At 45.6% G+C, this 18,092-nt stretch overlaps 1 protein-coding gene across 3 annotated transcripts in view; it reads right to left on the bottom strand.

The window, feature by feature from the left end:
• LOC146808495 (transient receptor potential cation channel subfamily M member 2-like) overlaps positions 1-18,092 on the bottom strand; it is a 1,799,999-nt gene that overhangs the window by 1,384,322 nt on the left and 397,585 nt on the right. For all 3 annotated transcript variants that reach the window (XM_085623580.1, XM_085623581.1, XM_085623582.1), the window contains one exon: positions 2,947-3,127. In XM_085623580.1, coding sequence (XP_085479706.1) covers positions 2,947-3,127 — 181 coding nt within the window. The remainder of the gene's footprint in view (positions 1-2,946; positions 3,128-18,092) is intronic.

The following is an 18,092-nucleotide window of genomic DNA, read 5'->3' as shown; positions in this document are numbered from 1 at the left end:
AAGATTCTTTCATCCAAACTCAGATTATTTTTGTCTGCCCACGCACTGCCAACAAATTATACCAATGCGCCGTAAACTACAATCCTTGAACATGTGACCCTTCCATTCAGACAATGTAATCCATTCTAACCCTTCACTGAAAAGTAAAGCTACATTGTCATCGTCATCCTGAATTTGTGTGTTGCCCTCCTCAAAAAGTAATGATAATCTGCTTAAGAAATCTGCAACTCTGTTCTTGACTCCAGGCAAATATTACAAATCATATGTGTAATTTAATAGCTTCACAGACATTTGACTAATTCTTGGTGAAGCATTCTGTAGACCAGCAGTGGACACACCAAGTGAAACACCACGTCATCATTTTAATCTTGCTCATGCTGCATGCACATGTATTGAGAACTCACGCTCAGAGTTTGGTCGGCACTGCAGTTTCTCTTAGCCACAGAAATATATCAAACTGCGGGGCTAGGAGCATGTTCCTTCTTTGTTAATCTGGCATCAAATATGGAACATCAATTCTGGAAGACCTCTCAGCCACAGATTTACTTTCCACTTCAGTTTCCAGTTGTGGTTCCTCCACTGACGCCGTAAGGGGCTATTGGTCCGCTTGTCGTCACATTGCAGAAATATAGAGTAGACACATGGAGAAGTTGAGGTAAGTACAAGCCCCAAAAACGTCCTGTTCAAGTGCTGGCTCTCAGGTAACTTCCACTTTTACAACAATAATGGCACTAATGGAATGAGCAGTATGGGGTGACACAATGCGCCAATGGGAGACATGGAACGCAGAAGCGTCATAAAGGATGTGGCTCGTGCCACTTATACATCATCACAACAGACACCTACTCCAGCCAGGATTCAACTCAGACAAAGTTAATTCTTGAGCCTTCCTAAAGTGAAGTCTTTAAAGCTGTGAAAGAAGCCTCAGTTCGCCCAGTTTCCCTTTGGTTGTATTATGTATACTTATATTTGCTATTCTTTTAGGAATTATAAGATTTATTATTTTTTAACACAGCTGATTTCGATCAGTGGTGAGGATTTGTTCTGGAAATGGGTTTTTACCAAACTGGAGACTGTCCAAAGTGAAGATTATCCTTCTTAGAATAATCAGAAATTTGCTATCCCATTCCTTTTTCATCGTCGCTGTGCCACTTGTTTGAATCCTGATTTGTTCCTGAGAGTTCATTGCCTTCGCTGCATGTACTGTTTGTGCCTCCGCAACACTTGCTGCTGTGTGTCCCGCCCACGCAGCCTCTGCTTAGAACCTGGTTCTGTGTGCCCCTCTGAATTCCTTCTGTGAACCTTGTGCCTGAGCTGCAGTCAGTCTGAGTGACCACCGCTCCCTACTGCATATGTGTGTGTCGCCTCGCCTAATCACCTGCAGCAGCTGACTTCCACTCTTTGTGTGGACAATCATCCCTCTGTAGCTTCCATCATCCTGAAGCTATTATGTGCATCCCTTACAGGTTCTACATCTGCTGATGCCTCACCTTCCTGCTAACCATATGCATCCCTATTCCTCTCTTGAAACCTCAGCATGATAACCTGGCCAGCCCTTTCTTTGTCATCCTAATGCTATCCTACAACTTATAATACCTTGGTGAGCCCCAAGCATGCCCTGCACCCTGCATCCAGTCTCTCCACACCAATACCTGTTTGGGACAAGGACTGGTCCGCTGGTGGCTTAAATAGTCTGTGGAATGCCACAGAACAACGTACTAGTCTATAATGCCCTGTCCGGTGTCCGTGGCTGCACACTCACCTGGAGACCTAGTTCAGCACATATAGTAACGTACCAGTGTGCCTTCATCACAACTCCATGCATTACTTCTTTCTGCCTTTCATCCCGATACCAGGAGCCTGTGACAGCATCTGTACCCACCTGATCGGGTAGAAATTATTTCTTTACTCTTAGTAGGTCGCTTGCCCTTGCATTTTATTTTTGGATAATTTTGTACTCCGTGACTCAGTCCAATGTAATGTTCTCCCTTAGTTTCCTACAGCGTTCTACAGAGAGTTAAGTATTATTATTTTCATTTCATCTATCAGTGAGCATACACATCTTTTGCATGTCACACCCGGGGCTGCATCAGACTTCCTGTCCAATCCCTGCGTGGACTGGCCTGAAGGCTAGAAAGGTACCCTGTTCAGGCCATGGAGTCTGTGGGATTTCTGAAGTTTGGCTGCTCAATGCAGCCCAGCTGGAGAAACCTACGTGCACATGTGTGTTTTGGTCAGCACATAGCACTCCTCCTACCCCCTACCAGACCCCGCCCCTCCCTGCACACGCTGGCTGAGCCAGCTGCTTAAAAATAAAACGATAAACAAATATCATTTCTTTTTTTAGCTGCTGGCTCTGCCAGTGGGGTGACGCTCCTCCGCCATTGAGGAGGAGCTGCCTCTGCTTCAGGAATTCAGGTACCCCTATTCAAACATTAGTTTACAATATCAGTTTTCCACCAAGTTAAACTTACCAAAACATACTAATAATCACCTAGGCAAAACATTTTGCATTTACCAATGCTTGTTGGGTCTAGTTTTGGCCAGCCCAAGCGGTCTGCCTGTACTTATGTGAAGATTCTCACAGTGGAAACTGTGTTTAGTTCTTGATACCTGTGAAGGTCGTTTGGTGTTTTCTCATGAGTTCATCACTGCTACTGGCTGTTGTAGTATTGAAACTGTTCGAATGCATGACTGACTCTTTTATTGTGTAAATGTTAGAATCTTCACTCCCTGGTGGGGGCGTTCAAATTATTACCAGATTTTGGGAGATTCCCTTGCTCTGTTATTCTGTGATACGCAGATTTTCAAATACATTTGTCAGACTTGACCAGAATATAAAGCCCTAGGTGTTTTCAATAGTTTGTAGCTTTGTGATTTATAAGTGCTCCCACCCCTACAGCTCTACAGACGAGGAGGTAGTCCCTCTTACTATGGCAGAATTACCTTCTTTCTTCACGGTTTGCTCTGAGATGAACGTTTCCAGTTTGGTCCTCAAGGGGATCTCGACTCCGTACCTCCCCTGTGTCCCATCGTCCACCAGAATGAAATGTGAGTGGTTGTTATCTAGACAGCAGAGGCTCCCTTGGTTATCCACATACAAACAGTACTCAGCTGGGAGACCACCCTGAAAGGAAAAAAATAGGAATGGCTACCTCTGATGGAGAAAAGTCTGAAGACGGTTCCAGGAGTATATTTAAAAATGGTACATGCACATGGCCAGTAGGATAATTTTAAGAATAATGAAAAAAAGACCTGGGATTTGGTCAACAAAAATGTATAGAATTTTAGAAAGTGTAAGTTCAGTTCTCTGGGGCCAGCAGAACTCAAGGGCAGGTGGTCAATGTTTGTACTGGCAGGCACTGTGCTTGGAAATACAGAAACAACAGCTCAAGTTCCAACATGCCTCTTTTTCAGGGGACAGCAGGGTGCAACAGTCAAGGCTTTATCTTGCAAGTTGGTCTGGGGACTGAAAGTCAGGCAAGACCAGTATTACTCACAATGAATGAACTGAATAATGTATTTGCATTCATTGGATCATAAAATCACAGATAAAAATTGTACAAACTCGATAACATCTTAATATATTTGTAAAGAAAACAATAATAATAATAATAATAATACAATACTTTATTAGTCCATTAAAACCATAAACAAGATCATAGAATTCATAAGGTTTAAAAATTCACACAAGAAAGACTAAAAAAGATTTGTCATACATCTATTATAGAGATGTCAAACAAAGATAGTAAATGGACAAAAATGGCTTATCATGGACTGGTCTTTTCCCTAATGAGTACAGTGCAAAATTGCATACCTAGAATCATCAGCATATTACTCCTTATTGGCTTTAATCATTTGAGGTGTTTTCTTTGTGATTTCTGAGTCAGTTGAGGTGCACATCCAAAGTAATCATTTGATGTATATTTAGCTTTCTAATCTCTTGCAGGACGTCCTAGTATATTTGCTCGAGTCTTATCTCATATTATTTGCTGCTTGTTTATTCATCAGTATTATTCGGGCATTTAGTTCTTATATTATTGCTTGCATATAAACATATATATTTCTACATATATTTGAATGTTCTGCATTTGGCATCTGGGAAAGCCTTTCTGTTAGAGAGCATTGTGTAAAATAAAACCCCAAGCCTTATTCTAAAAGAGAGAGTCCTTACATTTTGTAAAATAAAATCCTTTTCTAAAGGTGTTGTTTGTTTTGTGTTTATGTCTCCTGCTTCGTCGAATGTTGAGGCACTGTGTGGAAGATTCTGTATTATCTGAAAGGCGAAAGCAAGACACTCTCCTAGGTGTTGGTGAGGCTTTGGGTCACACAAGACTAGTACTAGCTCTCAACAGTCCCTCCAAGAGACATTCAGGATTTTTCTTCCTGCCACTCCCTCACTTTGAAGCGATCAGAAGGGCTAAAGAGCCACGTCACCTCAAGGCATCTTTGGTTCCATCTAACGGCTAGCTGGCAGAGAATCATCTGCCAAGGGATGCCCTCCTGCTAAAAACAGGGGCACAAAAATGTCCAAGGATCAACATAATGCAACTACATAAGGTAGCACAAAAGATTTATTGCACAATACGAATCAAGAAGGAGCCAAAGTAGCCTTGACCTCAAGGGGGCCTGCTAATTGGAAAAACAATGTTAGCTTCCATGGGATAGGAGCTTCTTCTGAGCGTAAACTTAGCCCTAGTACTGGATTCCAGAGGCAGGACAAGCAGCTGTTATTTATTGCTAACAAGGAGTCAGCAGAGTGAGAGACTGCTCTAGAGGCGGGGAGATCTCCTGCTAAACAAGATTCCAGCCTGGCATATTGGACCAAGGAAAGCAAACCTTAGGCACAGTGGGAGATCCACATATCCCCTCTTTAGTAGACGTGGCTCAGGAGGTAATAAATCAACCCCAATGATACAAATAGCTGGGGGCAGACTCCAACAGGAAGGAGTCCAACTACAGCCACAAGGGTCTATTAATTCAACACATCAAAAACCTCCATTAAGCAAAGAAGCCTCCTTGATGGAATCCACAAGGTTAGAAGTGCTCTTAGGAACTTTGTAGACCCAGCAGGGGAGTGAATGCTCTAACGTTACGACTCCAGGAGAAGATTTAAGACTAGAGACGAGCTCTCAGATGGGACCCTTACTTTTGCAGATCCTGAATAAACTTCATAATATGAGGAATGCACATGATAAGGCTAATATGGAAATACAACTTCAACTTAGCAACATAAATGCTTGCCTTTCCTCAGACTGGAGGAGGCTGACCATTAGATATCAAACTTTGAAGACAATCAAGCGAATCTCAACCTTGAGTCTGCTAAATTAACTCAATAAATAGCAGACTTGCAGATGAAAGTCAATGAAATGGAAATTAGGGCTAGATGCTCTAATCTTATTTTTTTGTGATTCCTGAATGACAAGAATCGGGTCAAGACCCTGTGAAGTTTATTGCCAAAACAATCCATAAATATGTACTTCCAAATGGGCAAGGATCTGCTGATGATTATTCAATTATTCGCGGACACAGGGTCCTTTTTACAAAACCAACTAATTCTAGAAACCCTCAGGCATTCCTGGTGCATTTTGTCAACTTTCAAACAAAGAAAAGAGTTCTATCAGATGCCATAAAATCAAAGGGTTTCCCGATAGAAGAAACAAGCCATTTAAACATTTTTCTGACATTTCCATGGCAGCAGCCCCCCAGTAGGCGCACAATTAAGTCCTTGATTGATCTATTAAGGAAGCAAGGCATTCAAGTTATTATGGATCAGCAATCAAAATTGAAAGTACTGTTGGACCGTAAATTCCAAATTTTGAACTCAGTAAAGGAAGCTAGTGAACTCCTAAAACCACAATATCGGCTAGAACACGCAAAATAAGAAGTGAGTGCTCTCTGTGATTGTGTATTCCTCTGGAACTATTGACCTTGTTCCAATTAAAACGTATAAAGATTGGCAATGTCCCCTTCTGAAGAGGGCCAGCACAAGCAACTGGGATCTCGGGTTCAGCATTTCAGAGTTGAATATAAGCCTAAAAGGATGTCTTTCTCCTTCTCATAAAGCTACAGTGGAACGGACCTTCTCTGCAGTTTTATAAATCTGGTGAGCGTTCAGAGCTCTGCACACTGTCATAGAGATTCTCCCATCCTGAAAGTCCATCAGAGAAGGATATCTGGGATTATTTGCAGTAAGGCAGACACCACCTACTGAAAGAGTGCTGGGTGGACTCTGGAAATTGTCTGGGAATTGGGCAAAGTTGAGGGCCAGGTATGGGCAAAGTTGAGGTCATGACAATTTATAACACCTTCTCTGAAGTTATCTATCCTTATGTTGATCTGCCCACTGTTGAGATCCCTATAGTCCATATCCACCAAGCCATCTCAGACAAACTGTAATTGATTGTGACCAAAGCCCCCTGAGATAATGAGATGGGCAACTCTGAGACCACTACTCTAACCAACCAGTGGTAGAATAGCGAGTGTCATAGCGCAAAGAGGGAGCTGCTTCATGCACCAAAATCTAACAACATACAGGCACTAAGAGCTAAAAGGCTAAGGTACAAAAGACTACTTACCCAAACTAAGAGAGACTTGAATAACAGGATCTGGTCCGAACTGATTTTTGCAGCTAAATTTAAGGACCACGCAAGCTTTTGGAGATTAGTAGCCAAGGGTAACAAAACGGGGAGAAGTAACCTTGACCTTTTTTTGGATACAGGTACTTGGGTAAATCACTTTACAAAGCTCTATACAGAGGTAACCACCGAACCAACATATAAACAACAAATAACCACGACAAATCCACCTATTTCTCTTAACGTGGGGCAAAATCTCACCTCATATTTTAGTCTAGAAGAGACACTGGCAGCCATAGATGCAGTCAAACCTGGCAAAGCACCAGAACCCAATAAAATACCGGGTGATCTGCTGAAACATGACAAAGCAGTTTAGGGGCCATACATTAATCTTCTTTGTAACACTGTGGTGGCAGGTGCCCCTTTACCTGAGTCTTGGAACGGTGCCAAAATCATTACTATCTTTAAAAATGGGGATCATCCAAACCTGGCAAATTATCGCCCCATAAGACTCATTGGCACCCTACAAAAGATTTCTGCTAGGCAAATTTAATCAAAACTCGACAAGTGGTTAGAGGGGAACAATATTTTATCAGAATACCAGGCTGGGTTTAGAGCTAGAACTAGCACAATCGATCAGGTTTTTAGACTTCTCTGCATGAGTTGGAAATACACCATTTTAAGGAAAGGCCATTTGTACATAGCTTTTATTGATTTGAAGGCAACGTTTGACCTTATCCATAGAGACTTGCTCTGGAGTACATTAAAAAGGTAAGGCGTTCCTGATGAACCTCCTGCCCAAATAAAAAGGTTACACAAAGATAATTATGCAAGGGTCAGATGGGGACCAAGGGGAGCACTCACTGCCACAATCTCCATAAGGAGGGCTGTAAGACAGGGTTGTGTGCTGGCACCCACCCTCTTCTCATTACATTTAAATGATGCTCCAAAATATCTTTTGGGATGCAGGCATGATTATACTAAGTTAGGTGGGGTGCCAGTACCGGCCCTTTTATTTGTGGATGATACCATTCTTTTATCACAAACACCGAAAGGCTTACAAAACCTACTAGATTCATTGAGTAATTATTGTGCCACAAAAGGCCTGGAAATTAATTCTAACAAAAAAAATATATATGGCAGTCAATCTGAACAAATCATTTAGGAAGAACATCCCTATCTTAGACCAGAGATTAGAATATGTGCCGATTTTCAATTACTTAGGCATTACAAGTGATTGACTTGGCACCCGCATCGGCAAAAAAGTAGGTCCATTCTGTCACCAGAACAGCATTAGTAAGGCAATATCTCCTGCATTTGAAGTATACAAATATAGGGCGCAAGCTGCTGCCCTGTATGGTGCAGAACTTTGGGGGGTCATGTGCAGGAACATGCTTACTGGGGAAGAAAACAAGTTTATTAGGATGCTCTTGCGCCTTCCTGTAAGAACACCCATGGTCCTAATCATTATTTTAAGACCATTGCTATTCTGGGTGCGGCTGTGGAGCACTCCAGAGCTCTCCAAATACAAAGAAGGTCTAGAGGAGATCTTAAGGTTTGACCAATACACTAGCCTTCTGTGGGTAAAGCATGTGCGCACATGGTTTTGCAAATTAGGGCTAACCACTTTTGGGAAACACCAGCCCAAATGACACCCTGCTTGAAAAAAACACAAAAAACTGTATTTTGGGCTTACAACCGAAACAGTATCTCCCATAGTTCTGTAACTGTCAGGTTGACACAACAATTTCTTTTGTCAAAACCACTTCCACTCTTTGAGCCATACTTGAACGCAGTCCAACCCCAACTTGCAAAATCCCTATATATGAAATTCCATTATGGTGTCTTGCAAGTCCATTTTAACACTGTAAAATGGGGTTCTAAGAATGGGGAGTCTAATGATGATTATTGTCGTCTATGTCAACCTAATACATCAGAAAATGACCCCCAAATACTGTTCTTTTGTCCAGCATATGCAACACTAAGGTGCAAATGGATTAAGCCTATATGTCGGAAACTGGGAATTGGATCGTGTGCAGATGCGATAAGAATTTTAAAAACTGAAACCACTCAGAAAATAGATTTTAGTGTCAATTGATTTTTATTTGCAGTGAACATAGTAAAAACAAAAAATGGTATGAAATTTTAATGAAGTAACCCTTTTTTAAGGTTCTTCTAGCCATTACATCCACTTTAAAAGTACTCATCTGTCACTTCTTTGTCAATTGAGACCATCTTGAATTGTTTAGGTATTGTATGCACTTAGCACTTTATAGAATTTGCACTGTAATTTGGCTTGAACCCATGCAGGAGAGTCAACCATTCAATAAATTCTATTCCCAGTCTGGAATTTGTATTTATATTTCCCTCTTTTTAATTCAATAGATTTTTATTGTATTTTATTGTTTTCTTTGAACTAGTCGCCCTAGACCCAATGAAAATTTACATTAACTATCCAAGGATCGACCAAGAAGATGACCAATGTAAATATGGACATTTATATTTGTTTCGCTATTGACTTTTTGAAACTGAATAAAGATTATTTGAATTGAGTGTAGGTGAGGCAATGGGATAGCAGGAGTAAAAGGCCTCAACCCCCATTGTTGGGCCAAGAAGCCCCTGCATGCCCCATAGCCCTCTAAAAGGGATCCTGACAGGAACTGTGCAAAAGCATATCAAGCTGCCTAAGGGTCTTTAAAAAGAGTGTAAAAAGGGCTATTTGATGCTTGGTGTCTGAATACATTAGAAGATTCTGCTGCAGCAGAACTGCCAAATGCAGGTCACACTGAGTTGAGTCCAGATAGTCCTACCTTTCCCCCAAAGGGTACATGCAAACAGGGCACAGGAGGCACTAACACTTTTTCTCAAAACTTCTGCAGCCAAGATGTTTTGTAATCCTTATCTCTCCTATAGTTAACAACAAGCCACCAAGCAGAAGGCCTTTGAATGGCAAAGGCTACTAACAAGATGAAAGGGATGGCTTCTTACTTTTTAGTTTCAACAGCAAGAGTGAGGCTTGTGGCTGTAATTTGAAATCTTATTGTGCATTTGCCTGAAGATATTCAACATACTGGTTGGCCAACGTAATTGTAAGGAGTTCCACAACCGTGTAAAATAATAAAGCCAGCACTGCAAGAAGTTCTCACTGCGTCATCTGACATCCTGGGATGATGTGAGAAGGAAATAATACAAAAAAGAAAGGGAAAACTGCAAATGATGAAAGAAATTAGGAAGGGTCGCAATGAAGAAAGACTCCAAAATCCTAAAGAAGAAAGCAGCATAGAGGGGGAAAAAGAAGAGATAAATTGGATAAACCATAAATCCCCTTGCAAAGTACCATACATCAGGGGTTAGACTAACACATTTTAGAGATGGTGTCCACATCACTGTACTAAAATGCACAAGTCACACATCCAGAGCTTCTAGCCTTACTGTGGGAAACAATGAGTCTATCTGGTTCTATAAAAGCAACCAGCGTGCAGTACTTTATTGCACTGCTGTAGTGCTCTACCTGCTGAGACAATTGACATCTGGATGGTATGCTTTCTCGGCCTGGGGAAATTCACTTGTTGCGGGCCAGCTGGCTGGCGCAGTCTTAGACTTCTAGTTGGATTAATACATTGGCCACTGCACAGCAAAAACAAGTTGTCAGGTGCGGGTCCGGGTGTTCTCTGAAAATCATATGATATGACACTTGAGAGTCATATGATGTGGTACTTGATTATCGGCTGCCTTAGAGTTAAAGACACAGCAAGAAGTGTCTAGGTCTAGGCAGCAGTACTAGTGATTGGTTTCTTTCTCCCTGTCACACAGGTCTAGACACGTGGCCCTGCAGCTTGAGCAACCTGTAGCATGGTTTGGGCATGCATGCAGCAATAAATGACACAGACACCATTAAGTCAGGTACTGACAAACACTGGCTCCACTCCTAGACGGGTTGTATTTATTGAATGCCTGACTTAGGATGCGAGGCCCAATCATAGTCTTGATGCTAATGGGAATGCAGGGTAACCCCCCTTGATGAGTAGCCTAAATGTTGGTATCTGAGCTGGCTTACAACACTATATACCTCCCTTACTGGGTATAGTAGAAATTTAACAAAGTAGAACGTTCATTAGCTTGAGTCACTGAACTGCATAAACTTGCCAAAAGTTGAGGGATTATTTGACTCCTGGGAAAGTTGCACTGGCACCCCTTTAGTCCACTAAAAAGTCTGCATACCATTTGGGATAGAGTTAGGTTGGATCTCAGGTGATACCGCCCCATGCCTCTGAGTTGGTGCCTGGTCGGCTTTACCCGCTTTGGAGAAGCACGTGGCACCGGGGATTTATCCTCTAGATTGTGGTGTATGAATTGGTGGATCCAGAGGTGGTTCTTCCTGAGCTTGATTATCATCTTGGCGTTCCTCGACTGCCCCTTCTAGAATGTTCGGACTTTGTTAGAGTTGTGGTCTAACAGCCCGCTATCATGGCTTGCTGGCACTTTTTTGAAGTTGGAGATGTTACAAGTGACGGTTATCGCCTCTTATTGGTGGTTATCATAGTGCCTTTGACAGCTGTGACTGTCACTGGTGTCTTCTCAAATGCTAGATGGAATTTGCCAAAATTGGTTCTGACAGGTTGCCACCTCCATGATGACAGGTCCTGAAGGTTTGCATTGCCCGGTTGCCTGGCAGGTAGTGCAGTCTTTGACGACTTCTTTCACAAGCTGAATCCAGGTCTGGGAAAATGTCTTTGCTTCTAAGCTAGTTTTGGGATTTTTTCCACTCTTTAGTGGGCTTTGTGAGCTAGGAGAACTAGTGGATGTATCAGGCTTTTGGGGAGAACTAACTGAGGTCCTCGTCCTGGAAATGATATAAGGGGATTGGAGTGTCAGCTTTGCTTCTTCTGCGTGATGGGCAGAATGGCAGCAGAAGGTATTCCACTCATCGGTTTGTACTGATTTCATGGCAATCTGCAGGCAGTTGTCCTGTTCTGTGGCCTCCACAATGTCTGACAGAGACAAGGAGATTGGTTTGAACCTCTCTACAATGAAACCTATGTATTCTTTAGTGCCCCGGGCTTCCTTATCTTCTGAAGGGGTGGCTGGTTGAGCAAGGCGTGACAAGAAGTTTGCAGGATTACGGGTGCCTGGCCGGTACTGTACAGTAAAGTTGAACTCCTGAAACTGCTGGATGCACTTCTCGATTCTCAGAGGTGGTTTGGATGCAGAACCTTTGAAAAACTGGATTAATGGTTTGTGATCCGTGTAGATGGTGAACGGGTGGCTGTACTGTACAACTACATGTAGAAATGGTGGCATCCCCAGGGGATCGCAATAGCCTCTCTCTCTCTGTGTATTGTTGTTTAGTAGATGTGAGTGTTCGACTCACGTAGGCAACAGGAGCCCACTCACCTCAGTGCTGACGCTGAGACAGTAAAGCTCCGAGCCCGATGGGGCTGGTGTTCACTGATATCTGAGACCCTTTCCTCAAGCCAAAGTATACTCAGGTCATGTCAGTGGAAAATGTTTCCTTTGTGTGATGAAATGCTTTCTCCTGCTCTTTTTCCCACATTTACAGGCTGGTGGACTTGGTGAGCTCACAGAGGGGACCTATAATGTCAGACATGGTCTTTATGAACCCTCGGCTGTAGAACATCATGCCTAGGAAACTGCTGACCTGACACTTAGGTGGGAGCTGGGGACTCTTGAATGTCCTTCGCTTTTGCTGTATCTGGCCTAATGCTGCAGCTGGAGAACTAGCAGCCCAAAAAACTGATGCTCCTTTCTAAAAACTTAAATTTTTCTTTGCAAAGCGTTAGGTCATAATCCCTGAGCCTGGTGAACACTGCCCATAGGTGGGTGAAGTGGCTGTCCAAAGTTGGTGCATTCACCAAGATGTTGTTGATTATCTTCAACGCTCCTGAAAGCCTGGTTAATATTTGTTTGATTATGTGTTGAAAAACCTCGACAGCACTTGATATGCCGAAGTTCAGTTGTGAACATCTCGAGAGACCCACGTGGGTGGGAAGGTTGTTTTGGAACATGAGTCTGGGTGTAAAGATAACTGGTGATAGCCCGACCAGAGGTCAATTTTGTAGAACCTCTTGGAGCCACAGTTTCCCGATGAGGTCATCTATTGTTGGTGCCAGGTGACATTCTTGTTTGATTGCCAGGTTAGGCTCTCTCTTGTTGACGCAGATCTGTAAGGCATCCAGCTGTTTTTTCCCTAATCACTACAATGGGGAAGACCCATGGGGTAGTGTTGCGGTCTGAATGTCACGTTTCTGGTCTGGTCTTACCTGTGGCTGACGTGTTGTTTTTCCTTCTTTTTCCTGTTTTCGGGATCGCGGGCGGGTTCACGGGGCGAGATTGCGGGCGGGATCACGGGGCGAGATTGCGGGCGGGATGGATTAGTTACTTACCTGTAATCCTAGTTCTCTTCCAGGGGTATCCTCATCAAAGTCATAAGCATTAGAATATTCCCGCCCATGTGCGGGATCCCGGAAACAGTATATTATATGTGCCCCACATATATATATCCATACATATATACCTATATGTATACACAAGCAATTGCAGCCCATAAACCCTAGAGCTGAACCATGCTGTAAGGAATTTCCACTATACATAAGAAAAAAGCATTATAAACACGAGAAACAACATTATAACTTGTTTAGAAACTGTTTTAATGCTTAGAAAACAGCAGAAATTCTAAGAAAACACTGAAAGCATAGGAAGCTCCCAGGCTGCATTGCAAATACCCAGTCTAAAAAGACTGAAAAGATAACTAATAGCTGCATAGCAAAAAAATGACACCGTGCCTTTAAGGCACACCTGACCCCCACCTTCCCATCATGCCTCAGGAGTGGCAGTTAGGTCAGTTGTTCTTTGCGGAGACTGAAAAGTCATGGCACAAAGAAATAATAACCTCTGAAAACAATCACACCTTTGCCCGGGGAGGCAGGAGGGTTGCTTATGACTTTGATGAGGATACCCCTGGAAGAGAACTAGGATTACAGGTAAGTAACTAATCCTTCTCTTCCAGGGGATCCTCATCAATAGTCATAAGCATTAGAATAGACTAGCGAGCCTCACCTCATCCCCCTGCGGGCAAAGGAGAGAAAAACAGAGAAGGAACAGTATGCTTAGATAGACCCAGCTACCCAAACAGGTTCCTCAAGGAGGCTTGGCCTACTTGGGCATCCGCCCTGGAATCAGATTCGAGGCAGTAGTGCCTGGTAAAGGTGTGAACCGATTTCCAAGTGGCCGCCTTGCAGATCTCTGCCATGGGAACGTCATGCAACAAAGCTACTGTGGCCGCTTTCCCCCTAGTAGAATGAGCCTTAGGGGCCAAAGGTAAGGGCCTTTTCGCCAGCTGGTAGGCTAGGGTAATGCAGGAAACAATCCATCTGGAAATGGATCGCTTAGCTGCTGGGAAGCCTGTTCTCATGGCGCCATAGTTGACAAACAGTTGATCCGTCTTCCTAATGCCTTTGGTACTTTCCAGGTAGAATTTAAGTACCCTCTTGAGGTCTAAGGAGTGGAGCGACCGCTCAGCCGGGGTCGCTGGATTCGGGAAGAAGGATGGCAGAGAAATGGACTGATTAATATGAAAATCAGACACTACCTTAGGGAGAAAAGATGGATGTGCCCTTAAGACCACTTTGTGCTGGTGAAAAACTGTGTACGGCTCTTTAGTTCATAGCGCCTGGATTTCGCTTACTCTGCGTGCCGATGTAATGGCTACAGAAAAGCGGCCTTCCAAGACAGATGCTGTAAGGAAGCTCTGTGGATCGGCTCAAAGGGTGGGCCCATCAACTTGGACAACACTAAGTTCAACTCCCATGGAGGAGAAGGGTTTCGAACAGGGGGGTAAACTTTCTTCAACCCCTGTAAGAAGTCCTTGACCACCTGCATCTGGAAAAAGGAAGGTTGATGGGGAGACCTCCTGTAAGCTGTAATGGCAGACAAATGGACCCTGATGGATGCATACTTCAAGCCTGATCTAGCTAAGTGCAGAAGATAAGGGAGGATGACATGCTCCTGCCCCTTTGTAGGATCAAGGTGATTCTCCCTACACCAAATGAAGAACCTCTTCCACTTAAACGCATAAGACGCTCTCGTGGAGGGTCGCTTTGCTTCTTTTAGAATATGCATGCAGTCAGGTGGTAGACCTAAATGTCCGTATTGCAGGACCTCAGGAGCCATGCTGTTAAGTTCAGTGAGGGAAGGTTGGGATGCAGAATCCTCCCGCCCATCTTGGACAGCAGGTCCGGCCTGCAAGGCAGCCGCCTGTGAGGCCGCACTGAGAGATGGAGAAGGTCCGGGTACCACCACTGGCGCGGCCAGTCCGGAGCTATGAGGATCATCTTCATGTCGGATCTGAGCAGCTTGGATACCACCTTCGGAATCAGAGGCAGGGGCGGAAAGGCGTAGGCAAATGTCCCTGACCAGTCCATCAAAAGAGCATTCCCCCTGGTTCCTGGACGGTGGAATCTGGACGCGAAGGAGTGGCATTTTGAATTTTCGTCGTCCGCAAACAGATCGATTTCTGGACGACCCCAACAATGGAACAGGTCTGCCACCACTTCGTCGTGCAGCACCCAGTCTGGCTGATCATCGAAGTGCCTGCTGAGGGCGTCTGCCTTGATATTCAACTCCCCTGGAAGGTGCACTGCCACTACCGAGAGGTTCCGGGCGAGCAGCCAGTGCCAGATCGCCTGCGCCTCCAGGGAGAGGGGGCGTGACCGAGTCCCGCCCTGTTTGTTCAGGTAAAACATGGTCGTGGTGTTGTCGGTCTGCAACAGGACCGAATCGGCCTTTATTGCTGGGAGGAACGCCTTTAGAGCAAGGTGGACTGCCCGAAGCTCTAGCATATTTATGTGGTAGCCCTGCTCTCTTGTAGACCACCGACCCTGTATTTGGAGGCACCCCATGTGGGCCTCCCAACCTTGCAGCGATGCATCTGTCACCACCGATTGCACCGGAAGTGGCTGGTGAAACGGGACTCCCACCATCAGATTGTCCTGACGAGTCCACCATGCAAGGGAAGATTTCGCTACCTGGGAGAGAGAGACTCGATCTCCCCAACGGCCTGTGGACTGATCCTATTGGTCCTCTAGAGCTTGCTGCAAAGGTCTCATTCGCAGTCTGGCGTTGGGAATGAGAAAAATGCAGGACGCCATGGATCCCAGCAGAGATGCTACCTGCCGGGCTGACGGCCTCTGCATCTGCTGCATAAGCCTGCATTTCCGCTTCATTGAAGACAGTCTCTCCCCCGAAGGAAACGCTTTTCCCACGCTTGTGTCCAAAACGGAGCCAAGGTAGTGGATGGACTGAGTGGGCTGCTGCACGGACTTGGCCATGTTGACGTGAAGGCCGAGAGCGTGCAACTGTCTCAGACAGGTCTGGAAGTCTTTCTTCACCTGCTGCTGGGATGGAGCATTCAGCAACCAGTCGTCTAAGTAAGGGTAGACGAATAGACCCTGCTTGTGTAGGCAGGCCGCCACCACTGCCATACATTTGGTGAAGACTCGTGGATTCGACTTGAGCCTGAATGGAAGGACTTTGTACTGATAATGCTTGCTTCCGACCACAAACCGCAGATACCTGCGGTGATGTTTCGCAATTGCAATGTGGAAGTACGCATCTTGGAGGTCCACCGAACACATCCAATCCCCTACTTGCAGATGTGGACATATTTGATGAAGCGCCAACATACGGAACTTCTCCTTGACGATGACTTTGTTTAGGAGACGAAGGTCCAGAATCGGCCGAAACTTGTGCTCTTGATCTTTTTTGGGCACAAGGAAGTATCGGGAGTACACTCCTTTTCCGACCTGCGAAGGAGGAACTCTTTCTATGGCCTGTTTTTGCAGAAGGGCCCTCACCTCCTGTTGGAGCAGTTTTAAGTGGTGAGGACGGGACCTTTTTGGCGGGATGTCTTTCGGACGCGCTCGAAAACGTAGCGCATATCCATTTCGCAGTATATTCAGCACCCAGCGATCTTTTGTGATGCTGTCCCACTCTGCTAGATGTTGTGACGCACTTCCCCCCACTGGAGTGGGCATCGGTTGTAGAGGAAGCCACAGCTCATGACTTTCCTCCTCTTGTGGTAGTGGAGGACTGCTGCTGGTGTCCATCTCTGCCCCTGCCGGATTTTCCGCCTCGAAACTGCGATTTTCCTTGGGGTTTACTCTGAGACCACTTAGGGGTTTGAACCCTCTGTTGAGGCCCCTTGCGTTGGGTGGGTCGAAAATGGCACTTGAATTCCTTTTTCTTCTCTAACCCCACAGCTTTGAGGGTGTCCAGTTTAGTTTTCATGCACCCCATCTCCTCATCCGTGTGAGTGCCGAAGAGGGAGGTGCCAGAGAACGGGAGGTTTAAAATCCGATGCTGCGCATCCGGCTTGAGCCCTGTCAGCCGTAACCAGGACGACCTCCTGGCGCACACGCCGTGTGTGTAAGAATGGGCTGAGAGAAGCGCACCATCCGCCGCCGTGCTAATCGACTGATTAGCCACCAGAGCCCCTTCAGTGACTATTTCTTCGAAGTCCTTTTGGTCCTCCTTGGGGAGCTTGGACTTGAATCGCTCCATCGAGTCCCAGAGAGCCCTATCGTATCTGCCCAACAGCGCCGCCGCGCTGGAGATTTTGAGGGAAGCCGCCGCGGACGAGCAGGCCCTGCGCCCCCAGGAGTCCTGGGTCCTGCTCTCCTTATCTGGAGGAACGGAAGAGGAGGCCGATGCCGTCTGACCCTTCCTGGCAGCCGCCACTATTACTGAGTCCACAGGCGGGTCCATCTTCACAAAGACAGGATCAGAGGTAGCCGGTTTGTATTTTTTGAGGATACGAGCCGGAACCGCTTTGACGGTCGCCGGGGTGAGGAAGGTGTCCATGACGGGTTCCATGATTCCTGGGACCACAGGCAGCAGTGGACGAGAGGCAGACTTCTGGTGAAGTGTTTCAAAAATCACCGACGTGGTGACTTGGGGGACTGACATCTCAATCCCCAACTTCTGCGCTCCCCTCTGCAGCACCTCCTGGTAGGTGTTGATGTCGTCTATGGGCGAGACCCTGGACACTGGGCTGCCCGATAGCGTGGGTGAATTGTCCCTGATGGAGGACCTGGTGGACGAGGAAGAGGACGATGATGGTGACCTCCGCTCCCGGCGATGATCACGAGCCCGTGATCCGGATGAACGCTCCTCCCGCCTGGGGGAGCGCGATCTGTGTCGCCGGCGGTCAGGCGACTTCTGACGTGCTGGTCTGGGAGGACTAGCTCTGTCCACAGCCTCTACCAGCCGTTGCAGCGGAGAGTCATGCACTTGACTGACATATTCCCGCAGCCTCCTTGTAGCCCCTGAGTCCTGCCAATGATGTGCTGGCAGCAGCCATCTGGGCGACAGAGAAATGGTCCCTTGAGTCTGAGGGGAAGACCTACGGGGTTGGCTGGCAGGCTCTCGTGGAATTGCCGGTTGTGGAGATGCCCCTGAGTGAGAGGAGGAATGGCGCAAAGCCGACTCTGTCACCAG

This window comes from Triturus cristatus, chromosome 8 (assembly GCF_964204655.1).
Source record: "Triturus cristatus chromosome 8, aTriCri1.1, whole genome shotgun sequence".
NCBI classification, from domain to species: Eukaryota; Metazoa; Chordata; class Amphibia; order Caudata; family Salamandridae; genus Triturus; species Triturus cristatus.
The sequence above is the reverse complement of the archived record's forward strand: the minus strand, read 5'-3'. Positions and strand labels throughout refer to the sequence as shown.